This window comes from Serinus canaria, chromosome 7 (assembly GCF_022539315.1).
Source record: "Serinus canaria isolate serCan28SL12 chromosome 7, serCan2020, whole genome shotgun sequence".
Lineage (NCBI taxonomy): Eukaryota > Metazoa > Chordata > Aves > Passeriformes > Fringillidae > Serinus > Serinus canaria.
In genome coordinates this window covers 10,419,482-10,444,572 of record NC_066321.1, presented here as the reverse complement: position 1 = coordinate 10,444,572, position 25,091 = coordinate 10,419,482, and the positions used below count along the sequence as shown (strand labels likewise).

The 25,091-nt window shown below is 39.6% G+C and overlaps 1 protein-coding gene across 3 annotated transcripts; it reads left to right on the top strand.

Annotated features, from left to right (window-relative positions):
- The first annotated feature begins 4,055 nt into the window (after positions 1–4,055).
- On the top strand, positions 4,056–24,174 carry SEC22A (SEC22 homolog A, vesicle trafficking protein). 3 transcript variants are annotated; one of them, XM_030241799.2, is made up of 8 exons: positions 4,056–4,132; positions 7,497–7,671; positions 9,210–9,413; positions 10,720–10,883; positions 12,015–12,209; positions 16,831–16,949; positions 19,980–20,045; positions 23,330–24,174. In XM_030241799.2, exons 2-8 carry the CDS (start codon positions 7,658–7,660, stop codon positions 23,528–23,530), a joined length of 963 nt encoding a protein of 320 aa, XP_030097659.1. In that variant the 5' UTR covers positions 4,056–4,132; positions 7,497–7,657; the 3' UTR covers positions 23,531–24,174. The 3 variants fall into 3 exon arrangements, with proteins under 3 accessions (XP_030097659.1, XP_030097660.1, XP_009086082.1); XM_009087834.4 differs by lacking the exon at positions 4,056–4,132 and adding an exon at positions 4,351–4,596; XM_030241800.2 differs by lacking the exon at positions 7,497–7,671 and having other exon boundaries at positions 4,086–4,132.
- Positions 24,175–25,091: the final 917 nt, after the last annotated feature.

The window sequence follows — 25,091 nt, the reverse complement described above, 5'->3', positions numbered from 1 at the left end:
TTCAACATACCTGGTTTTTCCTGGAAATTGACAGCACTATCCAAGAAACAGGAAGCATATTAATGGTTGTTAGTCCGGTTTTTAGCTAAAACCTCAGCTTGAATAATACCTCCAGCTTCAAGCACCAAACTTTAAGAAAGATATAAGAAAAAAAACTGAAACAGAGAAAGGAGCAACAGAATGAGAAACATGCAGTAAACAGAAAAGGGGGTTTTTTGCCTTTTGGGATAAAAAAAAAAAGATATGAAGGCTTTGGGTTTAATTAGTCTAAATCAGAGAAGGCTTTTATTTTCCCCATAAAAACAGTTACAGAGTTGATCGGTAATCTGATATATTCCACAGTTTAACTTGCTGCAAAAAAAAAAAAAAAAAAAAAAAAAAAAACCAACCCTGAAGCTGAATTTTCCTTTCAGAACCTTGCTTTTGAGTTGCTCCAGTGTACTCCATCACTGATGAACACAACTACTGCCAGCTCCTCAAGCTGGGTGTTTTTCCTTGGGGAAATCTGATTTAAAAGTCATGTTTAAATCCAGTGTACAGAGCCCAAGGGTTTGTCTTCCCTACCTTAAGTCATCCAAAGCCAAGGTGTATAAATGCAGCTGGACATGTCTGCTCCCTGCAGTGACGGAGGAGAAATAGCAACAAAGAGCTTCTTCACAGAGGGCAATTTCCAGATCACTGAACATTGGTGAGGTAAATCCTGTCCTAACTCATCTCTGAGCATTCACTGTTGGGTTTTGCTTTCAGCTGGCTGATGACACACTCACTCAGCAAGCGATGCCTTCTCTGTTTTGCTGATGTAGAGGCCCCTCGTTGGCATTTCTGTGGAGTTTGGCACTGCGGGCACTCCCTCGTCACCATCCCTTCAACCTCTGACACTGCCCACACCTCTTGGTCTCCTCATCTCTCCTCCTCATTCTGAAATGCCTCAATCCTCCACTTGGCTTCCCTTTGCACTGACTGGATTTACTTCTTATGAATGTTTTATCTCTGTCTGCAGCTTTCACTAATGCATTCACTGCACGCTGCCCCTCTGACAATGTTTTACTGCTTCCGTGTCTTAGGGGAGCCAATGGGACAAGGAAATGACACAATTTAAAGTGTAACTGCCTGGTTAGCCATGCAAATTCTTGAATAACACATATGATTTAAGTTCACCATGAGAGCTGGGAGCTGTGACCTCACTTCTGACTCGGCCACCACCTCCCTCAAGTGACCTTGTGTGATTTATTTAACTTCTTGGAGCCATGTTCACCTGAAAATAAAGAATAATGTGGTTTTTTCCTCTAGGAATCTTAACTAATAGATGTGTATACAATACTTGAAATCCTGTTTATGTAAATGGAAAATGCTTATCTTTTTTCTTTAAAACATTTACAAAAGGTTAAGAGAATTTTAGGGTAGAAAGATAAACAGTTCAGAAGAACTAGAAAAATTAAAATTACACATATATGCACTTATCACAAACCTTTAGACAGCCTCTAATTAAGTAATCACTAGTTCTCTGCATTATAGTAGATGCTATCATAAGCTGTTAAATTGTGTAGCAGCTTGTAATACTGTGCACTCTGTTTATACAGGATAAGGACTCTGGAAATTATTCAGATTAATGTATCATCTTCTAAACGTGTGCTTTACTTGTACATAGTCAGGATTGAGATGTTCCCACGCTCCACTCTACAAAAGCCTGACTGGGAACAGTTTTTTCCTGACAGGCCAAGATACTGACTTGCAGATGCCAAGCTGTGTATCCAAACACACAGATGCTCCATCCCTTGAGAGGCTTTAGCCAGACCTGTTCGTGGTGCACATCCTTGGCAGTTCCTGCCCACAGCCAGCTTTCACTGAGAGAAGGATGCTCAGGAAAGGCTCTCCAGGACATCACTTTTTCTTGAGCTTTTATGTTCAGAGAAAAACTACCTCACCAAGCAGGAAACCTCTCCTGATGTGGCCCCTCTGCTCACCTGCTCCTTCTTTCCTCTCCCACATCTCCATGCCAGCCCCATCTTCTGACCCCCCTCTTCACCACTTTCCTGTCTCGAGTTTGCTCTAAAAAAATTTTGCCCTTTTTGCCAGTTTTCCCCCCTGTTAGTCTTGTACCCCTTACTGTGGTCTTCCTTGACTCAGGGAGCTTGAGCCCTTGGCTTGGCTGAGCTTTGCTTGAAGCACAGAGAAGAAAGCCTGGAGGCTGAAAGGGTGAAACTAATCTCCAGCAACAGCAATTTACTCCTGTTCTAAGACCCAAGAGTGTGGTGTTGTGAGATCCCCAGGATGAGGTGAGAGATGAGAATTTGACTCCAAGTTCTCAGAAGGCTGATTTATGATATATGATATGTGCTAAGAAATTATATACTAAAATTATACCAAAGAAAAGAGAAAGGATATGTCAGAAGGCTAAACAAGAATGAATAGTAAAAACCTGTGACTGACTCAGAGATCCGACACAGCTGGCTGTGATTGGCCATTAATTAAAAATTCATATGTTTGGATAAACAATCTCCAGACCACATTCCAGAGGAGCAAAACATGGAGAAGCTGAGACTTCTCATCTTCCCAGGACAAGAAATCCTGGGGAAGGGATTTTTCAGAAAATATCACAGTGACACAAGAGATCGTTTTTCCTCCCTTGGATCACTGGAATAGCGAGTAAGGCAATGCTCCTCTGATATCCAGGGTTGCCATAGGTATCCACAGAAAATTGCTTGGAGAAGGAAGAGTTGAGGTTGGAGAGCATTGATTTTCTCCAACACCACCTTCCTGATGCCCTTGTTCCTGAGCAGAGCTCAGCAGAGCCTGAGAGTCCAGAGCGCGAGGTGTGTTACCTCCATCCCAACACTGCCGTGCTACAGGCACTTGGATAATGAAGTAGTAACAGATGGAAGGAGAAATTAAAAGGGGTTAGGGAGGAAATAAGCTGCTTTCATTTCAGATTTGAGCCAAGGGACTAAAATGGTGTGATTCGGTACAAAAACAATGAAGTCAAAGCATGGTATATGGAGAAAATTATCCTTGCATTGGTAAAGAAAGTTTCAAAATAGGAACCTCACTCTAGGGTTACTAATGAGTTTTGCAAACTTTCACTTTTGTATTGTCATTTATTGCTGAACGTGCCCAGTTGATTTGTTGGGAAATGAGATTAGCCTAGCATCTGGTCTCATCTCAGTGCACTTTTGCTGGTGGCTAATCTGTCCCGATCACACAGGTGCCAGCAGCCACACTCGCTGCCCCAGCAGAGGACCCCAAACACACCTGGTTATCCACACAGTGCCAGGCACATGCCAAGGGCTGTGTGATCCATTAAACCTGGTGGACACCAGCCAGCCGCTGTCAGAAGTTATTACACGGGAGAAGCCGAAGAGCAGAGCTCCTAAAGCTCAGCTGCGCTGACAGCAGAGCGAATTGTCCTGCAGGAGAGGAGGCTCGGGGCTGGCCTCACCGCACCCCGCAGCTCCCGGGCAGGAGCCTGCACACCCGCGGGGGTCGGGCTCTTCTCCCAGGACACAGGACAAGAGGACAGTAAGATGCACCAGGGGAGGCACAGGTTGGTCATTAGGAAGCGCTTCTTCCCAGAGTGGGTGATTTGACACTGGACTGGGCTGCCCAGGGATGTGGTGGAGTCACCATCCCTGGAGGTGTTTAAGTAAAGACTGGGTGTGCACTCGATGCCCTGGTCTGGTTGACAGGGTAGTGATAGGTCGTAAGTTGGTCCCCATGATTCCGGAGATATTTTCCAACCCGACTAATTCTATGATAAATTCAGCCTCAGACAAGGCTGTGCGACACAGCGCTGCCGGTGACTCGGCCGCTCCCGCCCGGCCGGTGAGACACACCCACGCCCGGGAGCCTGGCCCGGGAGCGTGGCCGCCGCATGCCAGCCACGCAAGGCCGGCGTGCCCTTCGCACACAGCGGCCCCGGGCCCGCCCCGCAGCCCCCATGCAGCCGCCCAAGCTCCGCGGGCTGACAGCGGGGCTGGCCAGGACCCCTGAGGCGCCGGCAGCGCCCGGAGCCCCCTCAGGGCGGCCCCGCCCCGCAGCGACTCGTCCGCAACGCGCGGGGGCGCTGCGGCGCGCGCGGACGTGTCCGCTCCCACAATGCCCGGCGGGACCCGCGCGCCACCGCCCCGCTGCCCAGGTACGGCTCGCGCCCCCCGCGCGGGCCGGCGCCGTGAGGGGCGCGGGCGGGGAGGGACCCGCTGCCGGAGCCGCCGCCCGGCCCTGCCCGCCCCGCCCGCGCCGCGGCCTCGCCTTGACTCCCTTCCTCTCCTGCCTACCGCCGCTGCCGGCCCCAGGCCCGGCCGCGGAGCCTCAGGGCCGGCTGCGTTCGCGCTTCAGCCGCAGTCAGCGCGGGGCCGCCGCCGCCGTCTCGGGGGGAGGTGGTGGCGGCGGCAGCGCCGCTACCGCGGGCAGGGCGGGCGCGGGAGGCAGCTAGGACAGCTCGGTAGCAGGAGCCCGCTGTAGGGGTCTGTGCCGCTCCCTAAGCTCCGCAGGAGGTTGTGTGAAGTTCTGTGAGCTGGAGCGGTGCGGATCCGCTTAAGTCAGTGACCACTGAGTCAGCGCTTCTGCTGCGGCTGCAGATGGTCGTGTTGGAGCTGCCACGTAAGTAGGTGCTAGGTGAAAGGGTCAAGCTCCCAAACTTTGGGATGCAACTTGTTCCGTTGCCTTAGTTTTTCAGACTTGTTTGGATATTAGGAGTAATTTCTTCAGAAGGGGGGATTATATATTGGATGGATCCCAGGGAGGTGATGGAGTCACTGTGCCTGGAGCCACCTGTTAAGGAAGGACTGGACGTGGCACTTAGTGGTGGTGTCCAGTCACAGGTTGGACTCAAAGATCTCAGAGGTATTCTCCAACCTCATTGATTCTGTGAATCTTGATTCTGCCTCTGAAGTCTCTTTCTCCCTGGCTTTATGGAAAGGATTATATTGGCTGGTGATTTAGGATTATTCCCTTGTTTTATCATATCCGGTGATGTCAAAGTGGCTTTATTTGTTGTGCCCTTCTGTAGTGCTCCAGTTTGTAACGCGAATTTCTGAAGTATGATGTAGAGTGAAAAAATTAAGCTCCTTCCTGTGTAATGCAGCTGTCACAACCCTCAGAAGTAGGGACAATAAATTGTCCAACAGTATTAGGTACACCTTTGAAGTAAGCACAGAAGTTTTATCTGTATTCTGTGTCAGAAGTGCAGCTTGCTTCCCAGTTTTATGTTTTATGGAAAGTTTTTATGAGAGACAGACATCCCAGCAAGAAATGCTGTGATTAAATTGGCTAAAGGTTATCAGGTACAGGAGAGTAGGCTTGCCATTACAAGATCTGCTCAGAATTTTGAGAAAGCTAGAGTTTTTTTTAGGTGAAGTATCCTGAGCAAATCAAAGTCACAAGCCACTTTCAAACACTTGTTGAAAGTGTTACAAGACTATGTCAGGTTTAAAGCAATTAACTGTCAGATCAGGGTAGATGATGAATTTGTTACAAAAGGCTGAAATGTTTTAGTTTATGTTTTCAGTGTTTCTAGGACTTTTCTAGATGCTGTGGATCAAGTACCATCATAACACAGAAGTAAACAACATGATAATTAAATATGGCTTCAAAAAAACAAGTACAGTGAAACAGGCTCTGGTTTCCATCACCTGAGGTTTCTTGTTCCTGGGAGGAAACGAAACAGGCGCATGTGCTGATTTCTGGTTGTGAAACAGTGGATGCTGATGTGCATGAGGAATGGGACGGCTCTTGGGAAGGTGCAGTAGCAGAGGAATATCCACTCTGCTGACTGTTACCTGTCTGTGGCCAGCTTTCTCCATGCTCTTTTCCATGAGTTCTTTTATTTGTGGGGAGGGCTGTGAAGGGGAAATCAACAGTGATGGGGCAGAAGTAAATATTAACTAAGGGAAACAAGGATGGTGCAAGCATGGAGTGAGTGATACTTCTGTGCTCTGCCCTCCCTGTTGGTGTTTGTGTGGGGGTCAGAATCCCTCTGAGCAGAGGGTTGTAACTTGCTTTTAATACCTCTGGTAGTTTTTCTGTGAACTTTTCCAGTTGCCTCTTAAATTCACATGACTTTGTAGCATGGACAGCAACCTGTGACAAGGGGTTCCACTGACTGGTGACGTGTTTTGAACCCTCTGTGATACCTGTGAGCCAAACAGCTGTTGGTTGGATTTGGTGTGCCATGGTTTTGTCATGGAATGAGACAGCAAAACCAATCTGTTCATTTCCTTGCACCTGTAAGAGATTCACAGACCATTTGTACTGGAAGTGCAGTCTTTTGTCATCTTCAGGTGGTTGAGGGTATAGAATTTTTGGAGGAAAACATATGAAGTTTTTAGCGATTTGGTGAATTACTTAATATGGCTTTGAATAGATGTTTCAAAAAGACATTTAGAGGCAGCTCTGAAAGCATATTTATCTTTCTTCAATCTCTAAGTACGTAAGTGCATATCAAATTTGCCACTTGGCTCCTTGTGTAAAGCTGTATTGTTTTGAGAGCTGGATAAGGTAGATTTAGTAAACTTTTTTTCTTTGTTAATACATTTTCAGGTAAGGCTGAATGTTCTGTTACAGTATGTATATTATACCATCTCTTGACATATGTATGATCTTCCAGCCAAAGTAGTTTTCTGTTATTAGCTTTGGTTTTTAGATAGCTTTCTGATTCTGCTGTTAGGAGGCTGAGAAAAAAAGTTCATAGTGTCACCGGGTGGCTTTTTAAGATGATGGTAACAAAACCCAACTGGTATTGAGATCTTCAGCTCAACGAAAGTTCTACCCTGCGTGATTTCGTAGTGTATTAAATTTGGCAGGTTTCAATAGAGGCTTGTCTTCTGTTATAGAGCCTATTTTTCTCTGAACATAAGTAGGAGTCTCAAAAGTTTTGTTCAAGATTTATGCAAATATTTAATTACATACAGAATAGACATAAAAGTTGAAAGAATACATCTAAACATGTCTTTATCAGTTGCTTTGTCCGTTGTCTGTGCGTTCATGCTGTTGTTAGTGGTATTTATGTTCTTTGTTCTCAGTTGTGGGAGCAAAGCAATGATGATGAGATTGAACACTGAAAATCTTAATGCTTTGGAAATAGAGCTGTGGTTGTGCTGTGTTTCATTCTTGAAGTGTTCCCAGCAGAGGAGATTATGGATTAATCAAACGTCGTGGATGAGGGGAATGATGGGATTCAGAATCAAAGGTTGTGTAAACCTGCATTGCTCCTGCACTGTGCAGATGAATAGCATGTTTTCCCATTTTAAATGGGAAAACATGCTATTCATCTGCACAGTGATGGGAGTGATGGGACTTCCTGAACTTCACTTAAAGAACACAGAAACATTTTAATATCTCTATTATCCTAGTTTTCTTTTTCTGTGATTATCTTTTGAGTAACCTCCCTTGGCTATGGTCAGGTCTTTCCAATATGTAAGGCCTCGCAAAAAAGACCCAAAGTGTGTTGTTACCCAGTAAATATATTTTTTAACTTTTTTTGTTTGTTCTTATCTCATCAGATAGCTCAACATGAACTTTAACCATCGAGATAATTTAAAAAGTGAACAGAATAATATCTTTTCTTCTGAGAGCTGGCTGTGGGATTCTGGGTTTCTTCTGCAGTGCGGTCCTATTCCCTGCCTTTTCCTGAAACAGGACATGGAGCTGCGTTCCTTTCTTCATGTTAGGTGCTAAGTAAGTTATTTGTTTCATCAGGGGAAATGCAGATCCATGAAATTACATTTTGTGCAAGTAAGTTAATGAAGGGGTATTTAAACTGTTCCATGGCATCGCTGCTTTTGTTTATATTGACGCAGCTCCCAAAAGTCCCTGTTAGGATTGAGTTCTGAGTGGTAGAGATTGTTATTGGCAGAGAACCATGACAGTTTAAAGCTCTTCTGCAATTTTGTTGTGCTCTTGAGCTATTTGGTTTGCTCCTTGGTTATATGATTAGCAGCATAGTTAAGAGAATGAGTCCATGTGCATTCCCTGTGAATTGTTCTTCTGGGAACCTATGCATGAACTTGGGGATAGGTAAAAGTTTCTAGAACTGTGGGTTTAGTTTCTTGAATGCTTCATGCCAGCAGGCTGATCTAGAGGAAGTCCTGGAGTTGAGGTTGTTTTCTGGTTTTGTGTCCAGCTGATGGAAGCAATTTGTTCAGGAGGGAATTCTCCTGTGAAGTGCTGAAATAACAAAGGCACCTGATAAAAGCCCCAAGATGTTCAGCAGGCTGAAGTCAACAGTGGCTTTTCCTGCTGTTACAGGTTTGGGGAGAGTCTTGAGTGCTGTACAAGTAAAATACGAGGGTATTAATTTGGAATTTATTCAGCTAATGTGATGGATCTCAAAGGAGGTTGAAGTTTGACTGCTGATGAAGCTGAATTTCCTAAACTGAAAATGACAACACATTTTTAGTGCTTACGTAATTATATGCCTCTTTCTCTCTGAGGAGTAAATAACCTTGAAAAGCCTGAATATTGTTGATTATTCATTAACTTTCCTCATGGATATATAATCTTTGGGGAGTGGGAAGTAGAGAAGATGAGAGTTCAGGTAAAAATAGCTATTTCCTCTCTTTTGTGAAGAGGTAGTGTCTTTTTGGGGAAGATTTGAATTTCTGACTTGTGAGAATGCAGTCATTCAGCTGCTGAGGCTTGTAAAGCGCCCTTAACGTCATAGTTTGAAAGGTGCTGTAAACATGTCAGTATCACACACAAAAGCATATTTCAGCTGTATCCAGAAATATGTTTCCTCTTGCAGTTTGTGACTGTATGGAACTTGAGTAGCATCATCTGAGGGAGGCAAAAATATTTTTTCATAGTGTCTGAAGTGATAGGTGTAGTATATGGTAGGAGTCTGCAGAGCAGTGTTAAGAGCTGAGGAAATGTTTACTTTTGGCTTCCTATAAATTCTAGCAGTTCGCCCACTTGTAGGAGAACAAATTTGTGTACTGATGCTTAGCAGATAAGTAATCATTTTAATACTTGTCTTGCTAAACTTTTGAATGTTTTGATTTAATGTAAAGTTTGAAGAACTGTTTTGTGGCTTGTGTAGATTAGTAGGTCCTGTTCAATTCAAACTCTGGTCTGAGTTACAGTGGAAAATCCTAACTGTGCTCCAGTTGAGGCCTGAAGCCACTATACAGCTTGAGAAGTTTGACTCATCACAGTTGACTCAGTTGTCTGTGCTTTTACCTTAATTCTGATTCCTCCTGATTTGTGTTTTGTTGCAGGCTGTCATTAACTCTGTTGGCAATGTCTATGATTTTATCTGCCTCCGTGGTCCGTGTGAGGGATGGACTCCCACTTTCTGCATCTACTGATTATGACCAGAGCACGGGAATGCAAGAATGTAGAAAATATTTTAAAATGCTCTCAAAAAAACTTTCTCAGCTTCCTGATAGATGTACTCTGAAAACTGGACAGTATAATATAAAGTAAGGCATCTCATTTAAGTATTTGCAACATCCTAGGTTGTGTCTCTCTGTAACTGAAAAAGTTAACTGTGCACATTAGAAATGCTTAATCAAACTAAGATTAATTCTTGGCACTATTTATGTATCAGAAATTTAAAACCTGAGCAATTGTAGAAAGATTTGAACCTGTTCAGACTTTCATGGAAGTTCCTTTATAATGTTACCAAGTCATAGGGCAACATCATGGGAAGAGTGGCTCTACACTGAATGAAAGAGTAGGTTTGGATTAGATGTTTAGAAGAAATTCTTTATTGTTTATAGTTCACTTGCACTTTAACTGACCTAAATTCTGATTCTAATTTAGATATTTTAAATGAAGTGAGTAATTTCATCTTAACCTCTAGTTAACCATTTAGAAGTTACAGTAGTGAAACGTGTACCACCTGAATGCTAAGACCTCTCCATCTCCTAGAGGTATATGTGAGTTTCCAGCATTTCTTTGATTAAAGCCCAGGATGGACTAAATTGTTTCAATCCTTTTTTTTTTTTTTTTTTTTTTTTAACAGGCTAACTGCAGTTGGCCTGTAAACTGATTAGCTTAAAACAAACTCTTAAGCTGTAAGGCTTAATCAGGGTAGTTTTTATTGCTTTTGTCTTTGATTACTTTTTGTAGTGTAAGTTATCCAGCAAGATTTTAAGGAAATTTGAATGTTACCATGAAAACTTAAACTCTAATGAATTGCCAAAATGCAACAGAATATGTATATTGCAAACTGTCCTTTTCTAATTTCATATTTGCCACCTCTTATTCTCCTTGCAACTATCTTTGGGGAGTTATTAATTCTGCACTCTACAGAACAGTTTATTTCTTCCCATGTTCTAGAAAGAGCTAACAGCCCTCCCCCAAATCTGAAGATAAGGTTTTGCATTTTTCAGCTGCACTGGATCCCGTATTGTATGTTTGAGATGAGTGAAAAGCTGTTATGGGATGAACCTGCTGTGTTTCTGTGTCCTAAAAGCTTTGTTTTTTTCTGTTTCACAAGTGTGTTTATATGTGTACACACACACACATACAGATACCTACATACACATTAGTGTAAAACAGCTTCTCATATGATTGTACAATGTGGTGTTCAAGTAAAACATTGCTAAAAAGTAACTTGTTTTTCTTCTAGAATACTGTTGGGCTTTTCAGTAAACCTTTATTCCTGTGCTACCCCAGATAAGTTTTTGGTTTTTTTGGCTACAGAATATGAGATCAGACTAGATAAGCAGTTAATTCACTGAATTTAAATATGAAATTTTTAATATGTTTTCTCAATTTTAGCTTTATAAGTTCTCTGGGAGTAAGCTATATGATGTTGTGCACTGAAAATTATCCCAATGTCCTGGCTTTCTGTTTCCTGGATGAGCTTCAGAAGGAGTTCATCACTACCTACAATATGATGAAGACGAATACTGCTATCAGACCATACTGTTTTATAGAGTTTGGTAAGGATCTGACTTTCTCCCCCTTCATTCTCATACTAAGACGAATGAGAATTTAAATAGATGCAACTTAATAGATGCAACTTAGTGTGCAACTTTTGCACACCCACACACAAAAAAAAAAAAAAGTCCAAAGCAGTTTATACCTCTATTTCAGGTGGATTCAGAATCTGATTTAATTGCTGTTAGAGTCAATAAAGAAATACTTCTGGGGGCATTAAATTAGGCTACTAGAGTTTTATCCAAACTTACTTCTGTTTTTTCCATTAGGTTTTGGTTTAAGCCTCGTGTGAGCAACTCTGGAGTTCATCTTCTGGTAGTAATACCAGGATTTGTTTGACTTCATACCTGTTGAAATACTTAACATGTGAAGTCACTGAGCTTCATAAATTTCTCAAGGAAAAGATTGCAGTTTCATATTAGCTCTTAGCTGTGCTTCCTCTTGTTCAATACATGAAAGAGAGAAATTTTTACTTCTCTTATGATGTAGTGGAGCATTTAATCTTCAGACTCCAAATGCAACTCATCTCATATATACCAGATAACAGCTGTTATGAATTCCATTAATTTATGTTGCTTTAATACTATGTATAAGAAATTACTGTAATTAGATATTCTTATGAAACACATTAGAGCAAAGAGAGCTGCAGTTTTAGAAACATTGGGGAAGATACTCCAGTTGGTTAATTCCTGTCTATAATTCAGTCAGTTAATGTCAATTTCTGTTTGACATTACTGTCCTCCTGGTGAACATTTGTTCGAACACTTTAACACTTTTTTTCTTCCACAACATAATTTTTTCATAAGGATATTTCCTAAACTAACAGAAAAGCTAGAATCTAAGTGCAGTAAATCCATTGTATTAGAAATGCATTCAGTCTCATGCAATAAAAAGTCATTAGTTTATTCAGTTATTACATCATTAGATTTTTAGAGCTTTTTTTTTTTAACTGCAGAATTAAATAAGCCATGATGTATTAGGCACAAAACAGAAATAGCATTAAAAATCCAAGATACATACAAATGTTTCAAGCAGTATATTTCATTTTGTGAATTGAAAAAGCTGCATGGTCTTGGATTATGTAATTAATAAAGTCTATAGAAAAATAACTTTTTCTTTTAAATTTTGCACAGATAATTTCATTCAGAGGACCAAACAGAGATACAACAACACACGTTCTTTGTCAACAAAGATGAATCTTGCTGACATGCAGACTGAAATCAAACTGAGACCACCATATCAAATTTCAGTGTCAGAACTTGGTTCAGCCAATGGCTTTTCTCATGTACCTGTGGGGGAGTATAAGGGTACCGGTAAGATATCTGCAGGTAAGTTCCAGACTTGTGTTGTTGTATCCTTAAATGAGGCAAATGCCTTAGAATTCAATTTTTTTTCTTTTTAAAAAAAGCTTTTTTTCATGTTTCTAAAACATAAAGCATATAACCTTACGTGTATTTTAGCTCAGATGTCTGTTTTGTCTCTTGCTCCAAGAGTTTACCTTCCCGAGGCATTCAGAGGAGGAAATGGCTCTGTTCATTAGATTGCTTTATTGAAGGAAAAAAAAAACCCTGTTAATGAAGATGAGCACTTAACAAGAAGATTTTTTTTTTTTTTTTACCTTTTAAGATTTCTGAAAAGTTTTGATATTTTTGCCCAGTAAGACTCAGTGTTGACATAAGCTGAGAGCAGTGTCAGGAGTTAGAACAGCTGGAGGGAGAAGCGTCTCTTTAGGAAGCCCTTGCAGTGGTGAAAACCCAAAGAGCTGTGCTGGCTAGCAGATGCACTCTCTAAAATGAGTGTCTTATGTACAATGTTAAGAATTGCAATTTTGTATAAAACTGCCAAATTTATTAAATAGTCATTATTTTTTTTAAACTTTAATTTACTTCATGTAGGAGGTAAATGTGGAATTGTGGAGTTGAGCTGGGTTAAAGGTTTGTGCTATTCAGTGAATCCTCTGAATGGGTTTGAGGCCCATCTTCAGATGTTTCCCAGCAGGACAGAAACAAAATGCCAGATCCTTGCACTGATACATGGGCTCCACATGTGAAACTGACATCATCTGATTTCAGTCCTCCAAGTTTACTGAACCAAAATCATAAATAGAATGGAAGGAAATGTTGATTTTAATTAGTTAATACATTTTCCTTTTTTTTTTCCAGAAGTACTCTCTATAAATTATCTTGAACAGGCACACACTGATGCTGTTCACTTTACAGTGTCAGGGTGCAATCATAAATCATAGAACTGCAATCATAAATCTAAACACCTCCTACAGTGTTGCAATAAATGAGATTTTGTGCAGTTTATGTATATGTATATATTAATAGGATCTCTTTGCCAGTATATTATCCTTATTATGTACTTACTTGTGAGGATTACTCTAGAAGATTGAAAACTGCTTTCTATGGAAGATGAAAACCAAACAAAACCAGTAGGGTGCCCTGTTTGTACTCTGGGGCCCTGATTCTGAGAATTCCAGGTGCTATGAGACAGTGTAGAAATAGCTTACAATCTCTGTATTTGCAACTTAACAGTATTGGAGTTAGAGTCAGGAAAATTATTAAAGGAAAAGTGTGAAGGTGTTTAAATTGTTTAAAAGAGTGGAATCGTCTAAACAGCACTGTACATACCTTTGTCATCTTTTTACATGTGTGGGCTCTTTTTAAAGGTATGTAATGCTGTGATATTACTCTTTTGCCACTTCTAATTCTTATATTGTTGTTTACTCTTAATGTTCTCATGTAATCCTGCTTTGTGGAAAGGGTTATGGCGGCAGAAGGGGAGTTGGTTAGCTCTGAAAATTGTCTAGATTTGAACTTCCTGCAGTTGGAAAAGGAGAAAGCAATAAGCATGAGAGAATCCAGCCCGTGTCAAAATTGGCTGTTTTTTAAAAGTTGTCCATGTAGTGGGAGATGTGATTTTTATCACTTTTCTTGAGTAAGAGTCTTGGAAGGTTATATAGACCTAAATTAAAAAACATAGGGACTGTTTCCCTTTTAACTAAAAAAGAAGATTCAACAATAATTGTCAGGTGATTGTCTGGTTTTTTTTTTTTTAACTTACCTCTCCACAACTTCTTACAGAAGAAATTCTATTGTCCACTTTTCTTTCCATGTCATTTTTGTTCTGTTTTTCTTTCAGTTGCTTTAAACTTTCTTCTTCCTCTGAATTCCATAGATCTCTGTTCAGTTATCCACTTCCTTCCTTGAGTTGCTGTAGAAACTCACCATCAAAGGGCTGTACATTATGAGAAGCTGGCACTTTGCTACTTCTTCAGCTCTTCACATTTTAGATTCTATTGAATAACAGTGTCTTTTTTAGAAAGTCTGCTAATGGTTTTGTAGTTCTTTACATTCATCACTTCTGTCCACCCTTGAAAAGAACTTTCTCTGGATGTTTGCTGCCCACTCAGTTGGCCGGACTTCCAAGTTTCTCTTTTGCTCTAAGGACAGAGCAAAAAGATTCTCACAAAAAGATGTTTTGCCTAGTGGAATTTCCTGAATATGCTGTACTGTTAAAAAGTAGGACTTTCTGGAGTGAGCTGTGTTAAATGAAATTGGAGAGCATCCAGAGGTGGGAAGTTAGGTGGATGCAAATCTTGTTTTGTTGTGCAGAATGGCAGAGTTGGAGGCATTAGCTTGGGCTGTGGAGGGGAAGCAGTGGTTCTCACTTGCTCCCACTGTAGCTGGGTGTGTAGCCAGGGTTGAGGAGTCCAGGCCTGCTGTGCTGGCAGTGCTTGCAGTAGCAGCCCTTCTCCCTCTGGGAGCTGTGTAGTGCAGTGAGGAACAGGGGTAATTCTGCATGTGGGAAGGATAAAGTGTGCAGATAATGGATAGAATCTTCCTGGAAAGGTACATGTAGGTGTTGGCAGGCATTAGAAATAAGGTCACAGCATGCTGATGTATGATGTTTCAGGTTAGGATAAAATTTTTCTGAGCTTTTTTTCAGTGAAGAAACAGTTGTCAGATTAAGGTTATTTTTGCTTGATGGTATACTCCATGCTTTTGCTTGCTGCTTTTTTCTTTTTTTTTTTTTTACATTTTCATGTAGTTTCTCATGCCATGTAAATTTCCTAAATTTTTATGTAAATGTCAACATTAAATTCAGAATTTGTGCTTTATGTGAACTGAGAATGTTTGATATGGCACTTAATCATATTTCTAAGATTGATGAATGTACCAATTCGAAGTCAGTTGCACTTTACCCTGCCTTCTCTGACATTCCTTCTTAATTCTTTGGTTTTACCTTCATCTTTTTGTGTATAAATGAGTCTTCTTGCCTTGATTGTAACACTAAAATTTGTTATGCCATGGAGAGTTTAATAACATTAGTAATGGTACATACTGTCCTTTATCTTTTTTTTTCATATTTTAACAAGAGAGAGGTTACTATTTTATGAACCTTCATAGACTTTGTTGATTTAGCTGACCAGACTCTTTACGTTTCCCTGCATGGCTCTCAAAGAAGTGTTTTAAATGCTGTTTTAGCACACGATGATTTAAGTTACCCAATACATGAGGAAAAGGAGATTCTCTGGAGAGCTGCAAGTGGAGAGCAGTGAACTAATTTTATCCACCAGTTAATGGAATGGAATTACTATTGGCTAAAAACAGTCATATACACCCTCAGCTTTTTTCCACTCTCTAGATGAGATGGTTTTAAAAAACCCAAAACAAAACAACCAGTTGGGAGTCATTGAAAAAGAGTGGTTTGGTATGCAAGTAGTACATCTAGCATATCTAATCTTAACTGAGTGATTGCTGGGAGTAATGTGCACTACAGTTAGAAAAGCAGTGAGCTCTCACAGTTAAACATGGGTTATACTTTTATTTTAAAAAACATCCCAAATGATTATACATTATTAAATTCAGTACAAATTAATTAACTGAACTCATCCTGTATATTTTTGTTTTATTGTACACTCTTAATTAGACAGCCCTGCCTGCTTATCAATGTGAAATAGCTTTTGTTGGGGCTTTTTTAGGTTTTGTAACTTCATAAACTGTTTGAAAAACCTTTTTTCTGGGTCTGTGCAATACAAACAACTGGGATTGACACCCCTCTCTATTAATGTTACAGTTCATTAACCTCATTGTTTGCATCTTTACACTTGGATGATTTGAACAGAATGATTTGAGTACAGCTCAGTAGTCCCATTGTTATCCCAGTGTTGCCCAGACTGTTAAGAGTTTTGCATTGTTTTTTCACATTTGCTTTCTGTGATTCACTGTGGAAAGGGACAGTAATGAGGAACATACATAACTGTTACATACTTGTGACCCTAGATAAGCTTGAAAAAGCGGTGTGCATGGAAAGAAAGTGTTTTAGTTTTAATGTGTTTTACTTGCAAGATGCCAAGTGCAATCTGGAAGGTCCATATAAGATTGTGGTATACATGCCAGCTGAGTTTCAGAGCTATCCCTTCATGTGTGTCTTTGGTAGCACACACTGCTTTTAAGGAAAGGGACTGTGATAGCTTTGCCTCAGTGTTCTGTTCAGCAAACAAGCTAAATCAATCTCACTATCTCACTAATGCATTGGTGTTAAAGAAGAGTGGAGGTTGTGAGAGAAGTTCCTAAGTACGTGACTTATTAGCTGGGTACTGATTATGGGCAGATTTCAGTAGCAAGTGCATTTTTTACTTTTGATTTCCTGGCATGTTTGAGCAGCCCTCAATACCATACTGAATAAATGGAACCTATTGAGATAAAGACTAAATATAACAAGACAATTACATATGTGAACTGGAGGAAAGTTTACTTTTTGCTAAACCTTGTGCTGAAACATTTACAGTGTTTTGTCTTTCTAGAAAACAGAAATGACATTTTGTGGTTTGCTTCAGTGATCTCTTGAGCTAGAAACCACTGACAAATGAGATTATTATTTTATTGAATTTCTGAAGGCAGTGCTTTGACCTTTGATATCTTCTTTTGATCTGCTTTGTAGCTCCTCATCAACGTCTGGAACCTGTGACTCTGCCAGGGATTGTCTCATTTGTGCTTAGTCTGTTATGTGGAGCTTTGAATTTAATCCGTGGCTTCCATGCCATAGAAAGCCTTCTCCAGGTATTGTACATGTTTATGAATTTAAAAGTTATGCATCATAGCAACCACAATTTTTGTTTTAAAAGATTCTATATACGCTGAGTTGTGCCAGTTTTATTTCAAAAGTGCTGTTTGTGAGGTCAGGTCTCTGTTACAAAACCTGTATTGTTTGTGATCTGTGCATCCTTCTCAAGCATGCTGCCTCATTCATCAAGGCTGTGAGTTTCAACAGCAGTGGAAGGTGGGTGGCCAGCTCCTTCCCTGGTACCTTGGTAGCAGTGAGGATGTGAACATAATGTTCTGTTTGCTAAATTTATGCCAGGGTATGAGGCGTTTAATTTCTATAGATGCTATTTAAAAACACTTGAGTGAAATGATGAACAGCTTTGAAAATCTGGGCAGTTTTTGAAAAGTCCACAGAGCGGGAATCTTTAAACAGGTTTAGTAAAGTCATTTCTTAGAGAACTTTGGTAGTTTTTTGTTTGTATTTAATAAACCTTATTTCTTATTGTGTATTGAAAGGATCAGTTTCAGAAGATTGTCAAATAATTTCTTCTAAACTCACCTTCTCAAATAGCCTCCCCCAAACCCATTTTTTTTTCTGTAAAATCTCTACTATGACCCTCCCTGTAGCCTTTCAGTTTCTTTCTATTCCATTTCTTGTGCAGGTTGTATTCCCTCAAGTGCTATAGTGTCACTAATAATGGTTTATGCTTTCAAGCAATTCAGGTGAATGCCTGCTAGTACTTGGCAGGCATGCACAGAGAATTCATATGTGTTGCCACAACAAAAAACAAAGACTTCCTTACAATTTAATGGTTGTTATTGTGGTGATAGATATAGAAACTGAAAACCCCATGGAACTTTTCTGAGAGAAAATGTAATCCTCTTGCTTGGCTGGTAGATAGTCTTTTTATTTAAACATATCTGGACTTCATAGAGTCATTTAGGTTGGAAAAGACCTGAGTCCAACCATAACTCAGCACTGCCAAGTTCGCTAAACCCTGTTCCAAAGTGCCACATCTACAAGGCTTTTAAATTCCTTCAGGGGTGATGACTCAACCACTTTCCTGGGCAGCTTCACAGCCCGTCCTGTGAAGAAATTTTTCCCCTGATGCAACCTGAGGCCATTTCCTCTCATCTTACCCATTGTTGTTACCTGAGAGAAGAGCCCAACCCCCACCTTGCTACAATTTTGTTTCAGGTAGTTGCAGAGAGCAGTAAGTTCTCTCCCAAGCCTCCTCCAGGCTAAACAGTCCCAGTTTCCTCAGCTGCTCCTTGTAAGTCTTGGTCTCTAGCCCTTTCAGCAGCCAGCTGCAATATTTTTGATACCTAAGGATTTTTTTTTTTAGGGAAATAAGGTAAAGAAGAATTCCTGTATTCCAGTTATCTTACATAATATTGATACATGTAAAGATTAAATAAACAGTACTGTTGAGTCTCAGCATTTTGTGAAGACTAGTTGATGAACAAGATTAATGAAAATGTTCCATGCTAGGTCCTTCTTTGTGAGTTTTCTTTGGTTTGTTTTTTAAAGAAAGACCAAGTGAACCTGCATCTCTATCCCTAATTAGGTTTTTCGGTGTTATGCACAATTCTCTCAGTTTATAAATAGGAATGATTTTAAAGTATGCTATAGTACAAATAGTACTGAACAGATTTGTCAGTTAGTGTGATGTTGCTGAAACTTATTTTGTTACCTTTCTGCAGCTGATTTTTAAAAAAGAACACTAATGTTAGATTAATCTATTTAAGTGATGACAGGACATGCAGTTAATTTTATTCACTATGTTATTGCATCTGGAGGTAATAGATTGCAGTACAGATGGAAGATAATTTTCATTTCTGACAAATGAGGCACACTAAAAATCCATTAAAATTTCTCATAGTTTACTTCATTATTGAAAAATCCACAAGGTTTAGGGAGAAGTAATACAAACACAATTAATGGAACGTGTTCTGAGAAGTCATTCAGAAGCGTGTCTCTGAATTACTGTTTGCTTTATAATCAGTGGTTTTATTTGGGTGTTAATAAAATTCTGTTACAATCTGTAACTGTACTCTACCAAATGCGCACTGGCACTGGGCACTGGGGCAAAGACTTACAGACTGGATAGAAGTGGATTATATCCACTGCATTTTGGATGTAATTTTTGTGTGCAGACATGCAGAGTTTTTCCTGGTCAGCACAGGACATGGAAATGCTTTGCATTGAGCATACTCTCAGCAGACACAAGTTGTACTTGTGGACAGACCACCATCTTCTCAACTGATATCTGCTCTCAAGGACAAACATTTGCATGAGTGCCCATTGTTTTCCTAGGGCAGTTTTTGATGGTTGCAGATGTTTACTCGAAATGCAGTTAGAATAGTCATTGAGCATGGAAATTTACTCTGCTCAGCACTGAAGGAGCTGTAACAACCTGTTTGAATAAGTTAAAGGGTTTGTTTTGTTTTCAAAACACATAGTAGAAAAATCTGTCACTTGAAGTAAATTTTTCCATCTTTCCTTCAAGAGAACCCTATTTTCCTCATCTCTCTTAAATAAATTCCTGTGCTGCTGTTAGCTGTCACTGCATGAGCACAGAGCTGCCTTCGTTATTCTCTGTGTGGAGTTTTACCCCACCCTAGTGGCCAGTTTGGGTCCTTTCCTGTTACCTCCTTTCCATTTTGTGAAGCTTTAGGAAGGCACAAATCTATGAAGTTGCTATTAAAGGTAGTTACTAGTGTTTAGACTTGAATTTTCAAAGGCATCTGGGGAAGGTAAATATCCAGTGTTAGATCTGGACATCTTTAAAGCTTCTGAAGATCTTGGAAAAAGTTGTTTGTTGTGAATAAACGTTTTGGTTAGACTCCAGGACATGATTTTTTTGCAGACATGAAAGTAAGCATTGATTAGTCCTAACTGTTGCTTTAGTGTGGTAAAGAAATTGCTTTAAATCCCTGTCTGAAATTGTTTTAACATGCAATAATTCATAACTTTCATACTGTAAATGGCTGGTATTTCACTTGTTTTATTGTAAAACATGGCTTTTTGTTTTATTTTTGCAGAATGAAGGTGAAGATTTCAGCTATGTTATTGCATTTTTTCTTGGTACCGCAGCCTGTTTGTACCAGGTGTGTTTTTCTGTTTGCATAATTCACTAGAGTTTAAAAACATTACCTAGTCATGCTCAAGTGTCATCGTGTTTTCTTAAATGTCACATTTAAGATACTTGAATACGGTGATTACAAAAAATATTTTCTGCTCTGTTTTTTTTTCATTAATCATAAACTATCATGTAGTAGTAGATTGATACAAAACATACAAAGAGCTTCTGTTTTCTGGCTTTTTTTTCTCTAGCTGGATGATTAAGACATCTAATTAAGACAATTATCTTTAAAGTTACAAGCAGTGGAGGTTATATTTTTTTGATAATTCTGCACCCCAGAATTTTCCTCACTCTGTACTTTAATGTGCATCTCCTTCCTTTTCAAAGCTTGTGGCCGCTTTTCACTGTTTTCCTGCCTGACACTTCTTGCTTTTCTTCTCTGTCGTCTTTCCATTTCTGCATCTGAATTTGACTTTCCTTTATTATTTACACTGGCATCTGTCGTTCGGTGACACTGCTGTAACATTAACTTGTGTCTGTGTCTCTTATGCTTAGTTGCAGTTATTATAATTACTTTGACTTTTAATCTTAGACTTGTGGAGTATCCAGTTTTTACTTGTTTCTGTGGGCCAGTGTTTAGTACTATGTCAGACATTAATATAAGAAAATGTCTTTTTATCAGTCTTTTTTTTGCCCAGGTTATCTGTTATCTCTAGCAAAATGTCCCAATGCAACTCGTGTTCTCCAACACTTGTTGACTTTCCATTAACTTCTGCCTTAAATAATTTAGATTGGTGATAATTTTCCAAACCCACAGTCTGTTCCATATCAGATAAGGTAGGGCTTCTCCATTCTTTCTTTGTATAAAAAATACACTTTTCCCCTCCTTTCCCAAACTGGAAACCTTATTCTTTATGAATCATGTCTGTCCACTGAGACGTCTTTCCTGCACTGTTTGCTTTGAACAGAGCTGTCTGAAAGAAAGAATCCATGCAACTTGAAATGTAGGCTTTTTATTAATATTCAAAATACATCTGTTGAAACTCTGTCTCCCACCCTCTGGTATCATTCCTTTAATATGTGATTAGTCAGTTTTCAGAATTTGAGGGATCTTGGTTCTCTGGCATGTTCTGATGTTTTTTGGCTACAGTTAAGAGCTCAGGTCATTAATTTCCTGTGTTGTATGACAGTCCATTTCAATGTCATTCACCCACCAGGTGTCCATCATGCTGTATTGTCTTGTTCAGTTAATAACAACACACCACTGTGTCTCTAGCTCCCAATAAATGTTTATAACTGTGCAGGCAAAAGAACAGTACTTACATGGAATATGACTCACTGACATGTCTAGTGTTGCTTCATAGTTTCTAGTCTTTTATAAAGGAGAAAAAGTAATAACTGCCTCAGTTGTACCAGAAGTGCAAAGTATCAGAAGCTGAACTTTCAGTCATCTCTTAGCATTCATTAAAAAAAAAAAAATCTAAATCAAAAATCAAAATCCTCTCTGAAGTAGCACAGAGGAGCCTTCTCCATAAAAGCATGCTCATTATAACACTTGCATGATAACACCTCCCTTTAGTAGTAGAAAAACAACCCTCAGGAGTTTCATAACAGTACTTGTTATAGTAAGCTGTTAAAGCTGCATTGTTGGCATTTTGACTATTTTTTGGCATTTTCATCTTTTCTCTAAGGGGCACATCCAGTAGTTCAGAGCTAGATCAATGAAAGATCCACTTCAGGATTGATTTAAAACAGTTCTTCAGTAAAATTCAGTCATTGGACATCATGTTATAGTAGCATTTTTAAACTACTGTTTTCAAGCCTTTATTAATAATTTTGATGAAGCATATCCTGACTCGTATTTTAATCTTGGAAGCAGTCACACTTGTTCGTACATTGTCAGTGGGAGTGACGACACTAGGAAATTATCTGAATTCTTATTGCTGAGATACCAGTACCAACTAACTGCTCTTTTAGATACGATTTGTGAAGCTGTCAGCACAAGCAAGTTATATTTACTCTGCTCAAAATGGCCAAGCAGGTTCAGAACACTTCTCTCTAGATTCTGAAACATGCAGGTTACTGATCTCTAGTTTTACTTTGCTTTGGAGGAAGTACATACCAATCTTTCTGATAATGCCAGTCCTCACCTCTCTGACAATATTTAGATACCCAGACACTACAAGTAGCTGTGCTGCTCTCAGCCACACTTGCAGTGGAAATGCATGCTTTATGACAGAGTGGTAGAGTTCAAATAGAATATAAAGTAACCTCAATAAATTGTATTGTTCAGTTGCCCTTTTTTGAGGAACATGAAAAATGAAAAGAAAATTAAGTGGAGTTTTTTTGACTGATAAAACACGGCTAATGCCCAGGAAGAACAGAAATGGCAGTTAGATAATCTGATGATGGATGCTGCTAAATCTGTGTGATCATAGTTATAAATCCACTGGGAACAGATTTGGAATGGAAAGTAAGCATAAATACTATTATCTGCCTTAAAGCTCAGAAAAAAACTTCTTTCAGCAGAAATGACCTGAATCCAGGGAAGGAGCAAAGGAATTTTTTGATTTTGTAGCTGTTAAGGGAGTAGTTCAAACAATAGAGTTAATAAAAATACTGTCTGGGTAAAAGCTTTGTCCTTTTAGAGATGAAAACTGAGACAAAAGACTTGAACAGATTTCCAGTTACGGTAGGAAGAGGGCTGAGTAGGGAACTGGGGGCAGTCCTGACAGACTGTGTTACACCACAGTGTGCAAAACATTGCCTAAAGTTACAGGAGAGTAGTTGTGTCTCTCTCCAAATGTGATCAGTCCTGCAGCAGCTGAAAAAGGGCAGTGGCTGTGAGCCTCTGCATCTGCCAGGAAACCCTCAGCATCACCCCTGGGAGGTGTCTGGGGGATTGCCTTGTACTGGGCTCTGGGGCCTCGGTTTTGTCCCTGTCCTTCACATTGCTTTCCTGAAGAAGACTTCTCTTGTTCCTTCTGCACTGCTTGAGTAGAACAGAGTTTATTTTGACCAGAGATTGCCAGAAACATCCACTATCTTTAGTCATGGGCCACCCATTTCAGGCTGTGATTAATTATTATGAATGAATTGTTCTCAGGGTTTAATGCAAGGCAAATGTAACCTTGTATTGATATCAGGTGCTCCTCATCCTTCTGTGACTGCTGAATTGATACTGTTCCTCCATGTTTGATTCAGACTTTTCCTTGGTTTGGGCTGTAATTTTTCAGTGACCTGCCAGTTTTTCTTCAGTAGAGCTTATTTTCCATGAGGTAACCTGATTTCTGTTTTATTTCCTGACAGTGTTACCTGTTTGTGTACTACACAGGCTGGAGGAATGCCAAGTCCTTCCTGACGTTTGGGTTGATCTGCCTGTGTAACATGTACCTGTATGAACTGCGCAACCTGTGGCAGCTCTTCTTCCACGTGACTGTGGGAGCTTTTTCTACCCTACAGATCCGACTGCGACAACCCCAGGGAAAGTCCCCTGATTACAACGTCTGACCAGTCCTGGAACATTGAGACCAAGTCTTGTTCCACTAGTTACTCTCAGGAATGTAAAGCTGTTCTCCAAAAGAAGAAGCTGTCTGAATGGGGCTTTTTTTTCCTTTTTCTTTTTTTTTTTAATAAGTCAGTGTAAGATGCCTGTGGACATTCTACACTTGGTGGTTGAACCTTTTTTTAATTATTTTTTTATTTTCTTGAAAAGGACACAAAAGAATATGGGACTAGAGGAGGAAAGTGAAGTATGTCCATGCAGTGTAATGTATGTAGAATATGAAGTGGTGGCATAAAAAGGCTTCATTCATACATTCATGGAGATAATCTGATGTGGAATTATCTGATGGTATTTCATGATCACATTATCTGATGGTAGTGTGGAAGCACATTTGTACATTAATGGAGGAATGTGTAGAGTATGTTCTGCATATTGTGCAAGCTTTTCACTTCCAAGGTCAGTTTTGCCTTTGTGAGGCAGTAGGGAATAGGCTAAATAAATAATAATAATGCTATTGCATATTAGCAAACTAGATGTGGCATATGTAAGATACTAAATTTTGGAATGTTTTATTTCACATCGACATATATGTGAATGTTTTCTTAATTAAAATGTAACCTGGAAACTCAGTTTCTAGGGATCGGCTTCACCCGTGGTGCTTTGTTTTGTGCTGTAAGTTCTTTAATGTGTTTTCATTTATGATTTTCTTTTAATTATTCTTTGAAATTGATTTATGTAGGTAGGGTTCAGTTTTTGTAATTATTCAAAAAGTTCTGCCACTAACCAGGATTCTTGCACACTTCATGTGTTTGGACTCTGGAAGTGTTGAAAGAAAACAGATTGGTGAGTAAATGGAGTGACTTGTACTTGTGGGAATACTGTTCTTTTTATATGTTCTTCCTGAATTTCAGAAATGGATGAATAATTAGCTCAAACCTGAGACAGACAGCTGGTGACAGGAAAATAATAAACCAGTCTGATTAGCTTAAACAAGAAATACAGGGATTGTGTTGGTTCTTTGGGCTTGATGGGTTGGGTGTTTTTGTGCTGGCATAAAGCCTCTGTGATTTAGTTGAGAGAACAATTTTATGCTGCTAAAGCTGGTGAATCAACCAGCAAACTCCAACCAACTAGAGGACCACCGTCACTTACACTGGGGTTTTATTTTTATAGGACAGTTATTTATGATATTTTATAATGTACAAATAGATGTAAGTTTTTATCTACAAGTTGTAAGCAAGCCTTAATGGCAGAGAGGTTGCAATGCCCTTGTTTTGCTGGATTTGGGAATGGGCAGAGCTTTGCTGTGCTGTGAAGTGTTGGCCCAGGCAAATTTTCTTAGGCATTTCATACCAAAATGTTATGTTTTTAAATAAGTTACTTAGTGCAGATTTTATGGCCAGGAAAAAAGAAACTGGATATCTTATTTTCTTTTTAAATAGATGGAGTATTAGTTAAGAAAATTGTGCATAATACAACCAAGAAGAATTAGAGAATGAAACTGCAGTGGGAAGTGCTGTGTCTTGGATTGCTGTCTGAGGTGAAGCTTTTGGAGACCCCTGGTGC

Coding starts and splice junctions, on each gene's coding strand:
- SEC22A (XM_030241799.2), top strand. Junction 10,884..12,014: donor ATACTGTTTTATAGAGTTTG/GTAAGGATCTGA, acceptor AATTTTGCACAG/ATAATTTCATTCAGAGGACC. Junction 12,210..16,830: donor TACCGGTAAGATATCTGCAG/GTAAGTTCCAGA, acceptor TCTGCTTTGTAG/CTCCTCATCAACGTCTGGAA.